Source organism: Simochromis diagramma, unplaced genomic scaffold (genome assembly GCF_900408965.1).
Source record: "Simochromis diagramma unplaced genomic scaffold, fSimDia1.1 OVJJ01000216.1, whole genome shotgun sequence".
NCBI lineage: Eukaryota > Metazoa > Chordata > Actinopteri > Cichliformes > Cichlidae > Simochromis > Simochromis diagramma.
The window spans coordinates 2,597,128-2,615,251 of record NW_024386883.1 but is presented as its reverse complement, the minus strand read 5'-3'; the positions used below and the strand labels follow the sequence as shown (position 1 = coordinate 2,615,251).

The 18,124-nt window shown below is 39.7% G+C and overlaps 1 protein-coding gene across 2 annotated transcripts; it reads right to left on the bottom strand.

Annotated features, from left to right (window-relative positions):
* Nucleotides 1-247: 247 nt before the first annotated feature.
* Nucleotides 248-9,571, bottom strand: gabrr3a (gamma-aminobutyric acid type A receptor subunit rho3a). Of its 2 annotated transcripts, XM_040033226.1 has the most exons (9): nucleotides 8,880-9,571; nucleotides 8,192-8,304; nucleotides 5,465-5,532; nucleotides 5,137-5,360; nucleotides 3,830-3,912; nucleotides 3,074-3,211; nucleotides 2,148-2,300; nucleotides 813-1,006; nucleotides 248-701 (listed from the first exon to the last, which is right to left on the bottom strand). In XM_040033226.1, the coding sequence occupies exons 1-9, from the start codon at nucleotides 9,020-9,022 to the stop codon at nucleotides 405-407; spliced, it is 1,413 nt and encodes a 470-aa protein (XP_039889160.1). In that variant the 5' UTR covers nucleotides 9,023-9,571; the 3' UTR covers nucleotides 248-404. The 2 variants fall into 2 exon arrangements, with proteins under 2 accessions (XP_039889160.1, XP_039889161.1); XM_040033227.1 differs by lacking the exon at nucleotides 3,074-3,211.
* Between the last annotated feature and the right edge of the window lie 8,553 nt (nucleotides 9,572-18,124).

Genomic DNA, 18,124 nt, shown 5'->3' with positions numbered 1-18,124 from the left:
CAAGAGTTGGGAGTTTGCCTTGTAATCGGAAGGTTGCCGGTTCGAGCCCCGGCTTGGACAGTCTTGGTCGTTGTGTCCTTGGGCAAGACACTTCACCCGTTGCCTACTGGTGGTGGTCAGAGGGCCCGGTGGCGCCAGTGTCCGGCAGCCTCGCCTCTGTCAGTGCGCCCCAGGGCGGCTGTGGCTACAATGTAGCTTGCCATCACCAGTGTGTGAATGTGTGTGTGAATGGGTGGATGACTGGATATGTAAAGTGCTTTGGGGTCCTTAGGGACTAGTAAAGCGCTATATAAATACAGGCCATTTACCATTATTATCCGTCTGTTTTTGTTCATTTGTGCAGTTGTGACAAGAGTCAAAAAAGGAACAGTTCTTTTGTTTTTTTCTGCTGCTTACTCAATGTGCTATGCATACATGCTCCAGTAAATGATGTTGAAGAGCAGGTAAGCCAGCGGGAATAATACCCTGGAGTATGAGTCGATCATGTAGCTGTTGCTCATGATGAAGCTGAGGTTTCGTTTTAAAGGGTGCTTGCGATGTAGCCTGGTGCCTTCTGTGGGTGCGGAGACAGTCGAGTTTCGAGACTGGATGTTCCTCTCTGTATTTGGGGTGCTGGCGGGGAGGGAGGCCAGGTCAATTTCATTGTCGTGGAAACACCCATCAAAGGCCATAGCCTCAGCACCATTGTAAGAGGTGGGCATCTGCAGAGAGAGGAGAGCAGATCACTGTTAGTTTCTGGAGATTGCCTTATGGCTGCATACCGTAGCCTAAATAGGACAGGAGATTTGAGAAGATTTTAGAAAGAACTTGACCTTTGCTCTCTTCAGCTTCTTCATCTCCTCCACTGTGGTGAAATAGTTGACCGCAGCGTACTCGATGACTGACAGAAAGACAAACAGGAAGCTCGCCCATAGATAGATGTCTACAGCTTTTACGTAAGACACCTGTGGCATAGAGGCCGACACACCGGTGATGATGGTGGACATTGTCAGTACGGTGGTGATGCCTGGATACAGAAAAACCAGTTGTGACTGTTGCTGCAGAAACATTGCAGAGAATAATGCTATTGTAGCTACAAACAAGTAATAACAAGAAATTATCCTTTGAAGACCTTTTATGTACCAATGTGAATTCAGTGTATGAACAATTGTGCCATAAAAATCACAGCAAATGTGATAATGTAATCGAAATACTTTAGTCGTGGTAAAGGGCAGTGGGCTTGAAAGGGCATATCCTTTATCATCATCCTCAGGGTTTTGACAAGCATATAACCATGCAAGTGTATTTATGTTCATTAATTACAGAAGGCAAAGTCATTATTACATCATTGCTGGATGCAAACTAGCTTAACTCTGATTTAGTGCTCTTTTGCTCGTAAAGCTTTTAGAATTGGAAATAGCCCAGCCTTAATGATGGCGTCTCCTTGCGTAAGCTAACTGTGTAGGAGGGGGAAAACATAGATGGTGAACCAGCAGATACCATTGGATACGCTTATTTGCTTTCTTGCTGAGCGGCAGATTAGAACAGTGACACTCATCTCTCCTGTCCATAAGCCAGGAAATATCTACTGTTTGGCTGCTGGGAACTTCACTATCATTGTCATTGCAGGTCATTGCACCTAAGTGAGAACCTATTGTAAAACAATGATGTGAGTTTCACTAACTTATAACATAAGAATCTTGTGAACAGGATATTTTAATCCAAACCCCACTACTTTCCTGAACTTTAACCAAATAGCAGTTGGAAAGAGAAAGAAAATAACAAGTGAAATCATAACAAAATGTGCAAAGCACGAAGCTATCAAAATACCAAGCAAACTGGGGTCTCCTGGTTGACAAACTTCCTCCACTCCTTCCTCCATAAGGAGGAAGTTCTCACAGTTTAAATACAGGCAATTAGATCTCAAAAACAAGGTGTAATTATTTGATGAGACGATGTGCTTCCTGACTGATTTACGCCTAATCTCTCCAGTATTTGGCAAACAAGGGAGTGGAATCAATCTTACCATTTCACTCTCAAAAGGTTAATCAATGGAAAGATGAATTTAAAGTAAAAACTAGGCATGGTGATATTTTCTTATCGGTCCAGATGAAAATACAATTTCGGTAATTATTTATGTTGGTCGTATTGGTTCAACGGCTTAGTACCCAGGGAGACACGGGCAGGTACGGCTCTCCTGTCTATCCAGAAAGACACCCAGGACAGCATCACCATCAGCATGGTGGGAAAGTACGTCTGAAGCATGAAGAAGAAGATATGCCGCCTTAGAATGAAGTTTATGTAGAGCCGATTGTACCAACCTGAAACAGATAAATGGACACAGTGGAGTGCAGGCGGAAAGCAGGGTGATATCAGTAACTGACAGGAGAAAATAAAGTTGTCCTTATTAAAAATAAAAGTCCAACATGAACCTACGGGGAGAACCTAGAACTCAAATGAGAGAGCAAATCTCTTTAATGCCGGAGTTACATAACATCTTCATAGATTGGATACTGTAGGTTCCCTCACAAAAGATTTAAAACTGAGATGAAAATCTCTCTTTCTCCAATTCTAGTGTTTCTTTCTACACAGACAACAATAAAAGGAAACTGGGTTTGAAAAAGTAGACCCCGCAGTCAATACCTTTCTGCTTTGCAGAGAGGGATTGATTCCCATGTCATCATTTTGGAAAATGTGGTTATTTTCTTTCTCACAGAGAACCTAAACAATCAATAGCACTCAGTCATGTCTGTGTACATATAAAAGCTTTTGCCAGTACACAGTTACTGTAGCAAAGCATTATGACTGGAAATGGGAATAATGTGTTCATTGGTAAACTCTACAGATGCTGGTTATTGGATTTTGTAGCCTTTGCCGGGTAAGCTGTTTTCACAAGCTTGGACAAGTTAATCAACTGCTGGCTGCATCTCCATAGAAAACGACTGTAAGAGTGGTGTCAAATCTTTTTATGTAATGCGTATTTTCCAAAATGTTAAACTGTTCCTATTTAGAAAAACTGTAGGGGTCTGGAGCACTCTGGCTGTTTTCAAAATGAATACATCTCAGAGTGTCCCCAGACTCCTGCCGGACATACCAGTGCTGCTGTAGAAGGCAAGCCCAAAGGAAGGCTGGAAGTCTTCAATAAAAAACTGAGAGAGCACAATCTCGTCAGTCCTTAATGAATCGTTCCCGTTCTTCCAGTAGAGCATTAGGTCGTTCTCATTGTAAGCATCTTCAAGAGAGGAGAGAAAGAGGGTGGGCGTTTGGGGTTGGACACCTTCGCGTATTGCCTCTCTTAGAAGTTTCATGGATGTTTCTCTCAGAGGAGAGGAGAAAGCTGCCAAAAATGGAACTACCAACTCTCCCCTGAGATCAGGATCCATGATTGAGACACACAGAGTGAGAGAGAGCAGTAAAGACCAAAGAATTCCCAAACACTGCAGTAAATCCTGCATCATGAGGATAGACAAGCATAATGCACAGAGGCTGACTTGAATGACCCGAGGATTATAAATAATTTGTGCAAAAGGGGGATGGTGATGCTTACTACTGTGAGTATGAAGTAAGGTAATGCACTCTGAGCTGTCTCAGTCCCAACTGTATAACATTCAAGCATATCCAGTTGTGTTTTTGTGCGGAAAATAGATAGTGTTTGAAAATTTAACAAGCTCAAAGCTTTCTCTAGCCCACATTTTTTAAATTACATAATAGTGCATCAAATGTTGTGTAACATGTTTACCAGCGAAACATGTCAGCACAAGAACAAGTACATTTAATGTAGGAATTAACATTATTACTCTGCAAACAACACTGGATATCCTATTAGGTAGGACTGCAGCTTAATACTCACAGCTCTCCAGCTCCAGAGAGCAGTTCTGTGTGTCCAGAGGGAAACTGCTGAAGTCCATTGAGCAAAGAGCCGTCACAGTGATCCTGAAACACAGCTTTTAGTTAAATAAATACCTACATAAATATTGCAGTAATCTCAGTGAAACAGTGTAAAATAAAACTACTGGACTGAATTGATTCATTCAGTAACAGCATCTGTGCCTGACACAGTTTGTGGCTGCTGTTGGCCATTTGGGAATTTGTGCCATATTGTCATCGTCTGTGACTGAAATGGATACGTTGAATGCCGTCTGGGAGCTTACAGTCCACCTTCTCATATTCACTTCATACCCTGCCCACTAAACTGGGCTGTGGTGATGTTCATGCTCATCAAACAGTCTTAGTAAAATTTAAGCCATAACTCATTGTATCAGGACATGTAAGCTTAAAACTTGATGGTTTAACAACCCTTGCTAATTTGTATATACTGTACAAGGGGTTTTAGTGCAAATGGCTTCATTGGTCTGATTTTTGGCAAACAGCACCCCTCAGGGCTGAAAACTGAAACCAGCTGGAGCAAACACCAATACAGTTTCTCTAATGGCCATTTGAGCCTGGCCCCGAAAGTAAATCGATAACACAGGCTGTGCGTAAAACACAGATGTAGCCACTGTGACGTCACCGATTGGTGGTCTCATTTTGAAACTGTGTGTTTGTGTCGTGTTTTGAAGCCTGATGCTTCAGTTTGACAGAGAAATCAATACACTGTGCTCACAAGGTAACAATATGCCAATCACAACCCCACCCTAAAACATAAGTGCATCCTCCTTTTTGACTTCAGACCATAATTCACAAAGGCAATATTTAGAGGAAGCAGTAGGCTCCTTTTCCTATAGACTTCACACCAATTCATTAAAGAGTTGCCCCCTGCTGGCCACTAGTAAGAAAGCTGAATTAATGCATGTCTGCATTATCTGTATTGGCTCATCTTCGTGTGCAGGTAATTGTCCTAACACTTATTCAAAAAAGAATGAAATCCTTTAAAAATGAATGTTAATGTTAATCAGTGTTAATGTTAACATTTTTTATTTTAATGTTGACACTATTTATCAGAGCCTGGAGTCTGTAGATCCACCTTACCAGATAGTGTTAGCTAACACTTTAGCATCCCAATCAATTTCATCAAATTTAGGCCCTTCTAATTTCAAAAAGACAAGATAATGACAGCCAGTATTAGCCATTATTTTGGCTACTGGCTAATGACAGAAAATGCAATTATAGTGATCTCTCTATGAATACAATGAGACATATATCATTATTTTTTTTTACCTAACACTGTAGAGAATATTTCCATCAGGATAAACCCTCAGCATGATGTTCTCCATGGTTGTATCATGGATAAAAGAACGCTTAGAGTGGACAAAAAACACATCTGGAACCCAGATTTTCTTCACCAGACGTGCATCGAAGGTCCGACTCTTGTTGCTGCTGGAGGGGAAGGCCAGGCGATCATCTTGCCAGTAATGCCGCAGGTAGAGAGTCATGGTGAAGTCCTACAAAAAGAAAAAACAAAAAAACAAAAACGCTCATGTTCAACAGAGAAAACAAGTCAGTTTCTTTTGATTAGATTAACTACTGAAATCTAAAAGGTGCGTACCATGTTTACTTCAGAAATGCTGTCAATGCTCTCCACCTGGACATCGACACCAACAGGCAGGGCTGAACCTGGACAGATGTTGTAATGGATCAGTTGGATAACATCTGTTTGTACATCTGTCAGAGATTACCAATGTGTAAATCCCACTTCTGAGCTATATGCAGAGGCAACCCTAGTTTATACAGTCATGATACACAGTACAGTATAAACATCTGTGACTGAAGCAAAAAATCTTATGTTCACATTCTACATTTTTGAATGTCAAAGGAACCATTACCTTACACTGGAAATCTTTGTAAATGCACAACCTCACCTTTTATTTATTTATTTTTTTGGTTCACAGTAAAAATCAACTCCTCAAAATGTTGCTTTACTTGAAATGCATGTTTCAGTGACCTTTCTTTACAGTATTTGATTTAGACAAAGGCGTCGAGCTCATGCACGACACCTTAAATGAACGCTGCTGCTCAGTTAAGAAGATAAATGTCAAAAAAAATTGTTTAATTATTTGTATATCTTCACTACTTTCTTGGTTAAGCTGTTAATACTGTAACAGAAATATGTAATACTTAGCTCTCTACCGATTCTGAGAAATTACATCAACTACATCAACTACATTAACTCGTGTGACCCCATACGGTACATTTAGTACTGGGAAAATAAGCGAATCCTTTCTAATCTAATCTGGCCTATGGGAGCGGTAGCTCACTACCTACATGCCTATAAATTTCCCTGAGGTTACACAGTCAACATGCATGTGTGGATATTCAACAACACTCACTAATTCATTATGTTATCTTAAAGGATCCATTAATTGAAAATCTGCCACATTGTATTATTACATAAATATCCAGGGTAGTGTATAGTAAGAAGAATGGTTCTTGTCATTATCCTGCGGCACAATACGGTTAATGTATGATTTGAACTGTAAACACCGGCTGATGTTGTTGGGGTTTTTTCTGTGCCATTACTTAATGAAGGTAAGCACTCAAAAGCATGTGTTTGCAATCACAATGGAGTAATGAAGGTGGAGGGATTTTACTGGGATGCTGACATCCTGGAATAGGGTCAAACAGAGTTAGCTCACTTAAACTCATTAATGAGCTTCAAAACTCTCTATTACCAACAAAAAAAAAAAAAAGGAAAGGAGGAAAAAAAATGAAGAAAAAATCTTCGCGGGCCACAGGACACCACACATAGCAGACAAATGCAACAATCCAGCAAATGTGTTTGCAGCTAACGGAGTTAACTCACACTATCAGCTCAGTGATTAGTTAGTTTAGGAAGAAAAGGTTTGAAGTAAATAAGAAACAAAAAAATGGGTCTCGAACTCAACTCTATTTTAAATAAATATGATGTTTTATTAGTATCATAGTCACAAAGTGAATTAACGAAACAGAACAAAGAAACAGAAAACAGAAAGATAAAGTGTTTTCCAATTCGTAACCACCACCGATTTGCTTGACCCAGTAGCTGAATAACAATGATTTAATGACAATGTTCCAGTCGTGCAAACTGATCAAGTGACGGGTAATCTTACTTTTAATACTAATTTGTTACATAACAAGATTATTGCTATTAAAAAAATAACCTGTCACACTACCCAGTGAGAAAAGTAACTCATCAGACAACCAAAATCCCCTCTGCAGTTAGCTTTGTGGTTATACATTCAGAAATTCTACATCCTAATATGTTTACTATAGTCAGTTGATTTTACCTCATTGCACAGCAGGTTAGCACTGGCAGAATACCCTCAACCATCTCACCAGCAATCGGCTTGTTAGTTTCCTACAGAGTGGCAGCTTTAGTCGTGGTTTAGAAGCAAGACGCCTGTATTTGCAGGTACAGACATTCATTATCACCTGACAACAAATGATACAACTACTTAATGCCCTCTTTGCCTGAATGCTTTATGACCTGACTGACTTGGATACAGTCTTGAAATATGCAGCTGATTTCCTGTCAGAGGAACATCAACAGTGATCTAATCACTCTGACACTCAATAACACGTAACACCCAACACTGTTGTCACAGCACAACAAACCCATGGTGCACGCCTGCAGATGTCTTAGGGAATGGCATTGATACAAGAATAGATTTTTCCTGAGATGACAAGCAAATGCTGTTCAGAGGCTCTCATTCACCAGATAAAATGTTCCAAGAACTCTTATTAGGCTGACGTAAACATCTGTGTAATCATCCGCTGAAAAGACTGAGACAGACACTAAGCAACTTGTTTTGCCTTCTGACTGGAAAGAAAATGAATTCAAACAGACATTACAAAAGAGGGTGACCACTGTGAACATGCAGTAGAGAAAGTGATTACTGTGCAGGGTTTCTTTAAGGTAATGACAAAAAAGATGCAAAAGATAAAAAAAATCCAGACCTGTGATTGGAAGCACACACACACACACACACACACACACACACACACAGGGAGAATTAGGAACACAGTTCAGATTATTTTATCCGTGCTACCGCAGTCATTGTCTCTCAAAGCAGACAATCTAGGTCACAAAGGGCTTTTTGGGCGGCATAATACCAAAAACAGCACAGTAACCTAAATCAACCTGCTGTGTTACCATTAAAGCACACTTAAAAAAAAATACTAGGAAAAATATTTGGAGTGAGAAAAAGTTAAAATAAATGTATAATAAATACAAATAAATCCATAATAAATACAATGACCAAGTGTGTGCGTGTGCGTGTGTGTGTGTGTGTGTTACCTCCAAAGCCAGGGCGCATTGCAAAGTCATGGTCTTCAATCCGAAGCAGCTGCTCAGACTTAATTAGCAGAGACTTGGTGCTGTCCAACTTCTTCATCTTAAGATCCACCCGTCTGGAACGCAAAGAGAAGAAATAACAGCTTAAGTAAAATCGTTCTCTCTGTCTAGATTTCTTTCTAACAAACACTTAAAACACCACTGACAGATGGTGTTAGTGATGGTTAGATGGACTCTAGCACTCTGATTAAAAGCAAAGGCCGTAGCCAAAGGGAGATGAGTACTTTTGCTTTCCACTGCATTCTAGCACATGTGTAACTCAGCTTGATATTGTGGAGCCTCTTTCATTTATATCTGACTCCTGAATGACTTTAGTCACTGAGAGGATGTCATAGTTATCCTAAAACCAAACCAAAGTTCACATCGTTTTATGTTTTAGATTCAGCAACAATCAACACTAATTTTCTGAGCACTGCACATAATCTATGACCTTTCTCTGACACTGATCTACCATCAGTGGACATAAACGCAAAAAGATGCAGTTATTTATATTTACATGTGAAAGCTCTACAAAGTAGGACATGGAAATGATGTCCATAATATCACCCATGAAGGTCAGTTTCCACATAAGAAGAAGCTCCACAATTATAGTAAATCAAAGATTCATCTAAGAAACGTCACTTTTGCTCACCCTCCGTGCTTTTGTCTAGCGTTCTCTCCGACGTACAGCTCCTTGTTTCTCCTCTTGTTCGGGAAGTGGCTGCTGTTGAGCTGAGTGACAGGCCACAACCAGGCCAAGCACATCAGTCTTAAGGCCAGGAAGGCCACTCTCATGGTTAAGCTGGGGCTTCAAAGACAAGAGGAACCCAGATGTCCCTCCCACTTCGTCAGGGTCTCTCCCAGTCAATGTCACAGTTGTCCCCGTCCTCTACTGACGCCGTCCATGTCCCAGCAGCTCTCATTCTGTCCCGTCACGCGCGCGCCCGGCTGCTTCTGCGTTATCCCGCTCGCTCATCTCCTGTAACATGGTGAACGTCAGTTGAGATATCCAGCAGACTGGCATCCCCCTGGCTCTGAGTTTGTTTGTCACTGTGCCATCCCTCTGCTTACGTCTCCTGACACATCATGTTGCTCCAACTCCAGACTGTCCCCACCCCCGCCAAATATCAATTTATTCCTATAATGACAAAGGAATACCATTAATTCCTCTCTAATCTTCTTTTCTGTGGTTGGTGAAATCTTTCAGTAACCTACAAACTGGAGGAAGCAGAGGGCGGGGACGGGGGGGATAATACCAACAACAGTTTCATCATCATTTCTGACCAGATAAAAATAAAAAGGCTGCAGCCTACTTTTATACATTGTAGGATTCTCTCTCTCCCCCCCCCTCACACACACACACACACACACACACACACACAATTCTCAACCCAGTAGCGCTCCTGGGTGGTGGGAGGACGCAAGTGATCCCATCAAGAGCAGACAGATTCAAACATATGTCAGGAGTGACGTCTGCAAACATGACGTGTGTTACTTATGGCTTCTGAGTGTGTCGCATTCAAGGCACATGATGACTCCTTTAATCCTCTCAAATACTTAAAAAATTGAGTACAGTTAATACTACTACTGACATTAGACATTTCAGACAAAGGTTTCTGGCAAAAGCAGAACCCTCCCTGCCAGCAAACATACCTTTGGAATCCAATGCAAGTAAAAAAACATGACAATGCACTAAAAAGGAAAAAAATATAGAGCAAGAATAAAATTAATTGCAGCTTTCAATTTCTTAAACATGAGATCTAAACAAAGACAGTGTAGACCAGCACAGTGCTGTGGATGCATTTTTGAACAGGACATGTCCTTTAACATGCACATTAAACAAATATGGAAGATAAAATGACAAAAATCCGTGTCTCAGAGTGATGCTGAAAAACTAGTTCATGCATTGATTATTTCTAGGTTGGATTGTTGTAATTCATTATTATTAGTCTGTGGTAAAAGTTCCCCCCGAAAAGCCCTGATTTAATCCAGAATGCTGCAGTAAGAGTACAAAAGCGACTAAAAAAACAAGAGATTATATTTCACCCATGTTAGCTTCTCTTCTTTTTCTCCCTGTTAAATCTAGAATTTAAAATAGTTCTTATCACATAGACGATCTTGAATATTTATCATATCTTAAAGACGTCAGCACTGTTATTACTGGTGCAGCTGGCAGCCAAAGACAACATACCTGCAATGACTCACTCTTCAGTATAAGACCGACCTTTGACCAAAGCCTGCAGTAGTCTTGTAACAATAAGATCACTACAGACTTCAGTCAAAGGCCTTAAATTAATCACACATCAGTTATAAAGGTTAAGGCCTAATAATGCACATTTATCCCTACTGTATGGTGCCCAAGCATGTAAATCTAATTACCTAATTCTTGTAGTCCAAATGAGATATAGCTTGATGTTGTCATCTCGCTTGCTGTCAAGCATTTAAGCTTCTCAGTTGTTTATTGTGACTATGTGCTTATGTTTCATCTTTCTGATGTATTATTAATTCTCTTCTGCAAATGTATTTTCATGTGTTGCTGTGGCCTACTGAAAAAACCTGGCGAGCACACTGTGGTCAGAGATGTGGCTCACCCTAAGCAACAATCACTACCGAGTGCTTAATTAAATGGAAGCGTCATTAAAATGTGAAAAAAATCATTTATATTTAGTCATTTTTAATACAGTATTTGTACTTTCACATGCAAGTCACCTACTATCCACCAGGAGGTGCTGTAGCACTCAAATCAACCCAACCCGTGCCTATTTATTCCAGGAAGACTGAAAGGTGTATCATAGTTCAAGTAAGCATGACACACCCTTTTGTGTAAACTATGTCCCAAACTGAGAAATAGATTATACTATCTGAAGTCACCTGAGAGTAGTGATTACGAACATGGAAGCGGTCCAAGTTTCACTGTAGAAGCACCAGATTTATCGTCTTAATGAGCCACAGGTCAACGTTGATCCTCAAAAGAGGGTTAGTGTTAGCAATATCTCAATCACAAAAGTCAGCCAGTCCATGAATATAGTTTTGTGGTCGACGAGGGATTTGCACACTAGTGATGGGATTTCCGGCTCTTTTTAGAGAACCGGCTCTTTCGGCTCGGCTCACTAAAAAGAGCCGGCTCTTTCGGCTCCGAACCGACTCTTCAGGTTGTTTTGTTGCTTTAATTAATTTATTATTAACAATAATATAAAATTAAGCACAAAAGGAATTACTAATGTAAAAAAAGTGGTTTTATTTATATATGTTTATGCAGTGGCCCTTAGAGACAAAGCACATACAAACTCCAAAACACATTTCTAGCGTTAACTGAACTTCCTTAACAGAGCTACCTAGATCACTTAAATTACACAATTGAAAGCATATGTGTATTGTTTGTGTATTTATACACAAGCACTCATATATATTCAAATAATTAAAAAAAAATGTTCATTTACCTGTTACTACCACACACCAAATCCGGTCGTTGGTACTTGCTGGCTTGTGTAGCCTCTAAGTAACAAAAGCTCAACACTGCCCCTAGCATCCTGGAGCACTTCTGTTGTCTTTTGTACGTGTTTTGGAGTTTTTACGTGCTTCTGAGTTTGTACATGCTTCGGAGTTTGTACGTGCTTTGTCTCTATGGGCCACCGTAAATATACTTTTATTTATTCACTCCACATAAAATGTAATAAATAAATCATATAATACTAAAACCAACTATTCACATTTCAACGTTTAACTATTTAAAAAAAAATTAATTTTAAATTGAAGCGGAAAAAAAGTGCGAGAGAGAGGGTGAGAGAAAGGAAAAGAAAACCCAACGGCTCCCGTCGTCAAAGTCCCGGCTCTAAGAGCCATTTCGTTCGCGACCGACACATCACTACTGCACACATATGAAAATTAGACCACTGAGAAGCCACACAATGACTTTCTGTTGTATGGGTGTTTCTTTTTCAGTCTGTTTTGCAGTGGTGATTATGTGGAACACACACGAAACACTGAAGTGAGGAGGGGTTTTTTTCTCTCATTTTCATTGGTCAGAATACTTTTTATAAAATAAAAGTAATAGCTTTGATTTAAGTCAGTTTTTCATTAGAAGGCTAAAGCCATGTGGTAGCTAGCTTAAAATGCTTGTCAAGTGGTTAGTTGGATGCTTGTCTCACTAGTCCCGGATAAGAAAAGGAGAAAATGGGTCGCTGATGCTAAAAAGACAATTCAGGACACCACAGATTTTTCCCAAGGAAGGAAGACTAAGAAGACGAGAGAGAACAGTCCTCTGATGATGAGGAGTGTTTTTGCCTGGTTTGTGTTGGGCTATAAACAGCTGGCCCAAGGAGGCATTGCTTCCATGTGTTGTCTGCCAAAACTGGGCTTGTGAAGATTCATGTTTTTGTCACTGGCTATATTAACTATGACAGTTTTATCACTTTATGATAATGACAAGCTTGAACTTATTCCTGTCATGGTCCTGGGTGTACACCTAGGTTTTTAAGTTGGGACTTTCTTTTGTTAAAGATTTTTTGGTTTGCTTTTTTATTTTTGTGTTTTGTGTCTTCACTTTACTGGGACAGCTTTTGTTTCTACTTGTGACTCTAATTATACATCAGGGTTTTGATTTCTTTTTAATGTTCCTGTCCCTTCTCGCCTATCCCTTTCCCCCTGATTTGCCTTAGTGTTAAATAGCCCAGTCTCTCTTTATCCTTTGTTGTGGTATCTGCGTTTGTGCCTTGCTCCTGGTTATGTTCCTTTTATCACCCTGGTGCGCTCCATACCACTTTGTTGTTTACTTAGTTGCCTTTTCTATGGACCGCATGTTGTATTTTTGGATACCTCTTCATCCTGCAATAAAGCTTTGCTATATTTTATTTCTGCACATTGGAGTCTGTGGAGTCTTTGTTTAGGTCCTCAACCTGCAAAATATGACGACTTTTCCTCAGCCTGTGATTTTGAGACTCAGCTACATCACTAGCATTTCAGTCCTTACCACTCTCAAGACTGTACATTGAAACTTTGTATTTTGAACAACCAGACTGAACATTGAATATTTATCATGTCCGATCATTGGTCCAGCCCACCTAAGGTCAAAGTGGGAAGTATGTGGCCCACACACAGTAAAATGAGTTTGACATCCCTGTTTTATAAATTGAAAACAATTGGCAACATTTTTGCTGTTTCAAATATTTATTTGTGTCTCCACATGAGATTAAATTTGCTGAAGGTGCTTTTAATCAAGAAATTAAGGCCTGGGATTGAGAAGTAGAAACTAAGACAAAATTAATAATATAATCAAAACATGGACAGCATGACCCTAGTAGCATGCTCCCTTTAATCTGGGATTAAAGTTGATTTAGGGCAGACATGAGCAATGACATCTTAAAGAATCGTGCACGTGCAGCTTGGTTCACTCACATGTGATCCCACAGCTGTTAGACAGCTGGGCAGAAACATCTCGCCTGTGCCCTCTAGAGGTCATCATCTTCCAAAATATGAGAAAAGCCAGCAAGTGAGCTATCTGCAGCTGTTTGTGTTGGATATTTTGCATTTATGGAAAAGCAACAAAATAACATTAATATACTTTGAACCTTAGACTTATCCAGTTTGGGATAAGGTGCATAAAAACTTTCTGCATGCGACACGGCTGAGCTGCTTGACAAAAGTATCTGGAAAAACATGCTGACAGTATATTTATTATGTGTGATTTCATGACTCTCATTATGTTTGAAGAAAAAGACAACCATGCTTTAAGGTTAAAAAAGTGTTGTCTCAATTTATTCACACTCCATCACACACAAAACACGCTTCCCCTTCCGTTTTACCTTTATACCTACACATCCTTACATAAAATCATGTTGATATATACATATATATATATATATATATATATATATATATATGTATATATATATATATATATATATATATATATATATATATATATATATATATATATATATATATATATATATATATATATATTTGTGTGTGTGTGTGTGTGTTTAGACTACATGGAGTTATTTGTTAGAATGGAAAGAGAGAGAGCTGTTTGATGTGAGGTGTTCAGCTTAAGGTGTTGTGTTGTGGAGCATTCACGGGGAGGCTGGTTAAACTTTTACCTGCACGGTTAACTAATCAGAGTTTCATTAGTGTCAGGAAGGATGTAAAGTGGAATCACACAGAAACAGCTCACCGCACACCAATGTGCTTTCATGCGCACGCAAGTCAAATAGTGTTACAGGTTCACCATCCTGACGCAGGTCATCTGACATGGCGGACACGAGTGGACTTGTGTTTATGCTGATCATGTTTTTGGATAAGCTGCCATCGACAAACTCAAAAGGTACTGTGATATTTGACGTCTCTTTATACAACATATGCTTATGTGTAATTTATTCTAATAATTGAAAATTAAGAAAGTCAAAGCCACAGGAAGAGCAGTGTGTGAATTTAACATAAGGTTAATGTAATTTAAAGGTGACTCTGCAGTGTGTTGGCAATCAGTGCGAAGGAAATAAGCAATGCACTGTAGCGGCCGACTTGTTAAAATTATACCACTACGCCATGTGTCACTGGTGTTGCGTTTGAGCAGCAACAGTGCTTTGAACAATGGGCAGCTTTTGCAGATAGCATCATTTTTGCCTTTAAGTTTCCACAGCAGCTGTAAACACAGCTGCGTGCGTCCCCGATACCCTGAAAGCGTTACTGTGACAGCTGCACACATCTCAGGGTTACTCATTAGGCAGAGGGGATGTGAAAATGTTAGGAAAAAAAATCTTGATTCCAGTCAAACACACAGCTTACATGTTATCAGTAATAAAAGAGATAAGGTCAGAAATCGTTTCAGTTGTTCTGATAGAAAATTGGATTTTATTAACCCAGATTCATGTTGTGAAAAATAGAATCGCATCAGTCAATGGGTGTAAAAGTGAAGGATTTCTAATTGTGGCACGCTGTTGACACAGCAGGAGACATACAATCATTTTTTAATGTCCATCATCAAATGATTCATCCAAACAAAGCAATACAAATATGGTGGGGAGATCAGTGAGAATCAAGAACAGAAAACTAATTTTAATCCAGTAGGACATTATTTATAAATAAAGTTTAGTGTTAATTGCTGATTCATTCGTGACAATAACTTTGCTTTCTCACAGTCTTACTACCAGATGCCAATGTCACTTGCATCTTCCACGATGACTGCATCCTGCCCTGTAGCTTCAAACCCACAGGCACAGTGGTCATCCACTGGTATAAGCAGCAAATCCCTGTCCACAGTTACTACTACAACAAGGACCAGTTTGGACTCCAGAACAAGCACTTCAGTGGAAGGACAGCCTTGTTCAACTCCCACATCCCTCACGGCAATGCCTCTCTGCTCCTCAGAAGGGTCAAAGTTCAAGACAAAGGCAGATACAAATGCTACACGAGCACACGAAAGGGCAACCAGGAGTTGTTTGTCAACCTGGAGGTGAAAGGTCAGTCCAGTATGATGCATTTGTAACATTTATAATACAGAATATCACACATTTAACCCAACTGTTTATGATTTTTTTGTGTGTGTGGCTTTTTTTTTTTTTTTTTTTTTTTTTTACTAATAAAGCTTTGAGCAGTAAAGTGGCAATGAGTGCATCCATTCATGAATTGCCCTCAGGCTCCTGACAACAAGGTGGAACATTTGTTCTACTTTTTTCCACTACAGTCCAGCAGACTGGCTTTTACATGTCCTAATGGAAAATTCAGAAAGCAAACACCTAAACTGTTAGAAGCTGATATCTTGCGCTTCAGTTGCTGTCATAGTGATCATTTAAAGTATGCGGTAAATAGTCAGAAAATAGTTAGAAAAGGTGTTTGTTTTTACACAATACACATATTGTATGAATGTTTTTACGTTTTAATTTTAACCTGTATAAAAATACATAAGAATTAGTTACCAAATTTCAAGCATATGCAGCACATGCGATCTTATTTAACTCATTATGTGTTGTTATTCTTTAACACATCTATTCTCAGTGTTGCACCTTTCTAGTAAGCTGAGCACTCAAGACTAATTCAGCCAATCACACACACACACACACACACACACACACACACACACACACACACACACACACACACACACACACACACACACACACACACACACACACACACAGCACTTTTATCTATGCCTAAGTGCTTTTTCTAACATTCACACACACATTTTGATGGATGCATCCGGGGTAGCTGGGGGTTCAGTATCTTGCACAAGGATATTTCTGCATGCAAACTGGAGGATTCAGAGATCGAGATACTGGCTTACCGACTGGTAGAACCTGTGCTCAAAAACCTGTGCTCTGAAGTGACATATTGTCTTTTTTTGTCACTGAAATATTGAATTTTTCTGGCATGAGAATAAGAAAAACAGTCTCCACCAAATGAGTAGATTTGTAAGATTGTTGCATTTTAACAGCATTTCTAGCAAATCCTCACAGGACCCTGATGCCAAAAATATAATGTAAACTTCGTGTGCTATTATATCTGTTGAGTACCAACATGTTCATTAAATACAGCATATTCTAGCTGCTCCATAGGCTGTACATGAAATTGACTTTATACAAAGTATACCAAGTATAGACTGCCCACAGGAGAACTAGTGAACCACAGAATTGAAATGCAGCAGAAAAACACCACTTTCAAGATTTGCTTGAAAGAGCATCTCTCCTAAATGCCAGCACTGGTGCGGAAAAAGTGCACATTACTAAGTGTGAACATGAAAAACACTAGTTTTACTGTTGACAATGCTGAACTGTAAAATGGAACTTTCTAGTTGCACAAACTGAATCAGGCTGCCATTAAAGCCACACTTTTATCTTTTCTGCTTTCCTTCCAGCACTGATCCAGTCTGTGATCATGGAGATAACCGACGAGATGGTCACTTGCTCCTCTCAGAATATCTACCCCATCCCTCAGGTAGCGTGGGCCACAGATCCCCCGTCTGCACAAGAAGCTCTCGAAAATTCCACAACCAAAACCACAGACCACAAGGGTCTGTTCACTGTGGAAAGCATGCTAAGGATTCTGGGTAATGTCTCCAATTACACTTACTTTTGCTCAGTCATATCAGCTGACAAAACCCAGATTTGGACTGCCTCTCGGAAAAACCAAGGTGCAGTTTGGTTCCATACTAATACAGATTTCATGAACAGGATTATTTATGACTTAAATGTGCTAAAAACAAATGTGTGCAAACTATTTTTCAGAGGATATAACACAGGAAGAGGGTTACGCTCTGTCCATCCCATGCATCGCTCCTCACAGTCTCCAGAATTTTTCCCTCACCTGGACCTTTGACTCATCCAACGACCCCATAGTTATCTTGAGATATGACCACAGAACCAGACACAGCTTTAACCTGTGGGAAGGCGAAGCAGAGCTGGACCAGGACCTGCTTCTTCTTGGGGATGGATCTCTTGTGCTTTTCAAACCACAAAGTGAAGAACACTCTGGGACTTACACCTGCAGCTTCTCAGGCCTGCAGAGCAGACACATCATTCAGACCAGAGTAAACATCACTGTAGCATCAATAAGTGAGTTTTCTTTTATATTATTTCTCAATTAAAGAAAAAAAAACTGTTCTCTAAAAGAAATGTGCATTGCAGGTTTGGATGAACACAGTGTGCAGAGGTCCTGGTGGTGCACAGTGGCTTCTGCAGCTTTTGTCCTGATCACTGTTATTGTAGCTCTCCCTCAGTGTGTAAGGCAAAAAGGTACGTGAGTTATGTAATTATTAAAGTTCGTATGTCCAACACTGTCATAATTCTGTTAAGCCTGTTAATTATTTTTATTTCTCATGGTTGTTTGTTTACATTAGGAAAAAAAAGCTAAATGCTTTTTATCGGTAAAAGCTGTTTACAAGTAAAACTTCACTGGATTTTC

What these genes read in the sequence shown, in the direction of transcription:
- gabrr3a (XM_040033226.1), bottom strand. Translation starts at nt 9,022, where the DNA reads ATGAGAGTGGCCTTCCTGGCCTTAAGACTGATGTGCTTGGCCTGGTTG. An exon ending in TGCCTTCTACAGCAGCACTG is followed by an intron (nt 2,301 to 3,073) that starts GTATGTCCGGCA and finishes TATCTGTTTCAG; the next exon opens with GTTGGTACAATCGGCTCTAC. An exon ending in AGAAGCTGAAGAGAGCAAAG is followed by an intron (nt 702 to 812) that starts GTCAAGTTCTTT and finishes CTCTCTCTGCAG; the next exon opens with ATGCCCACCTCTTACAATGG.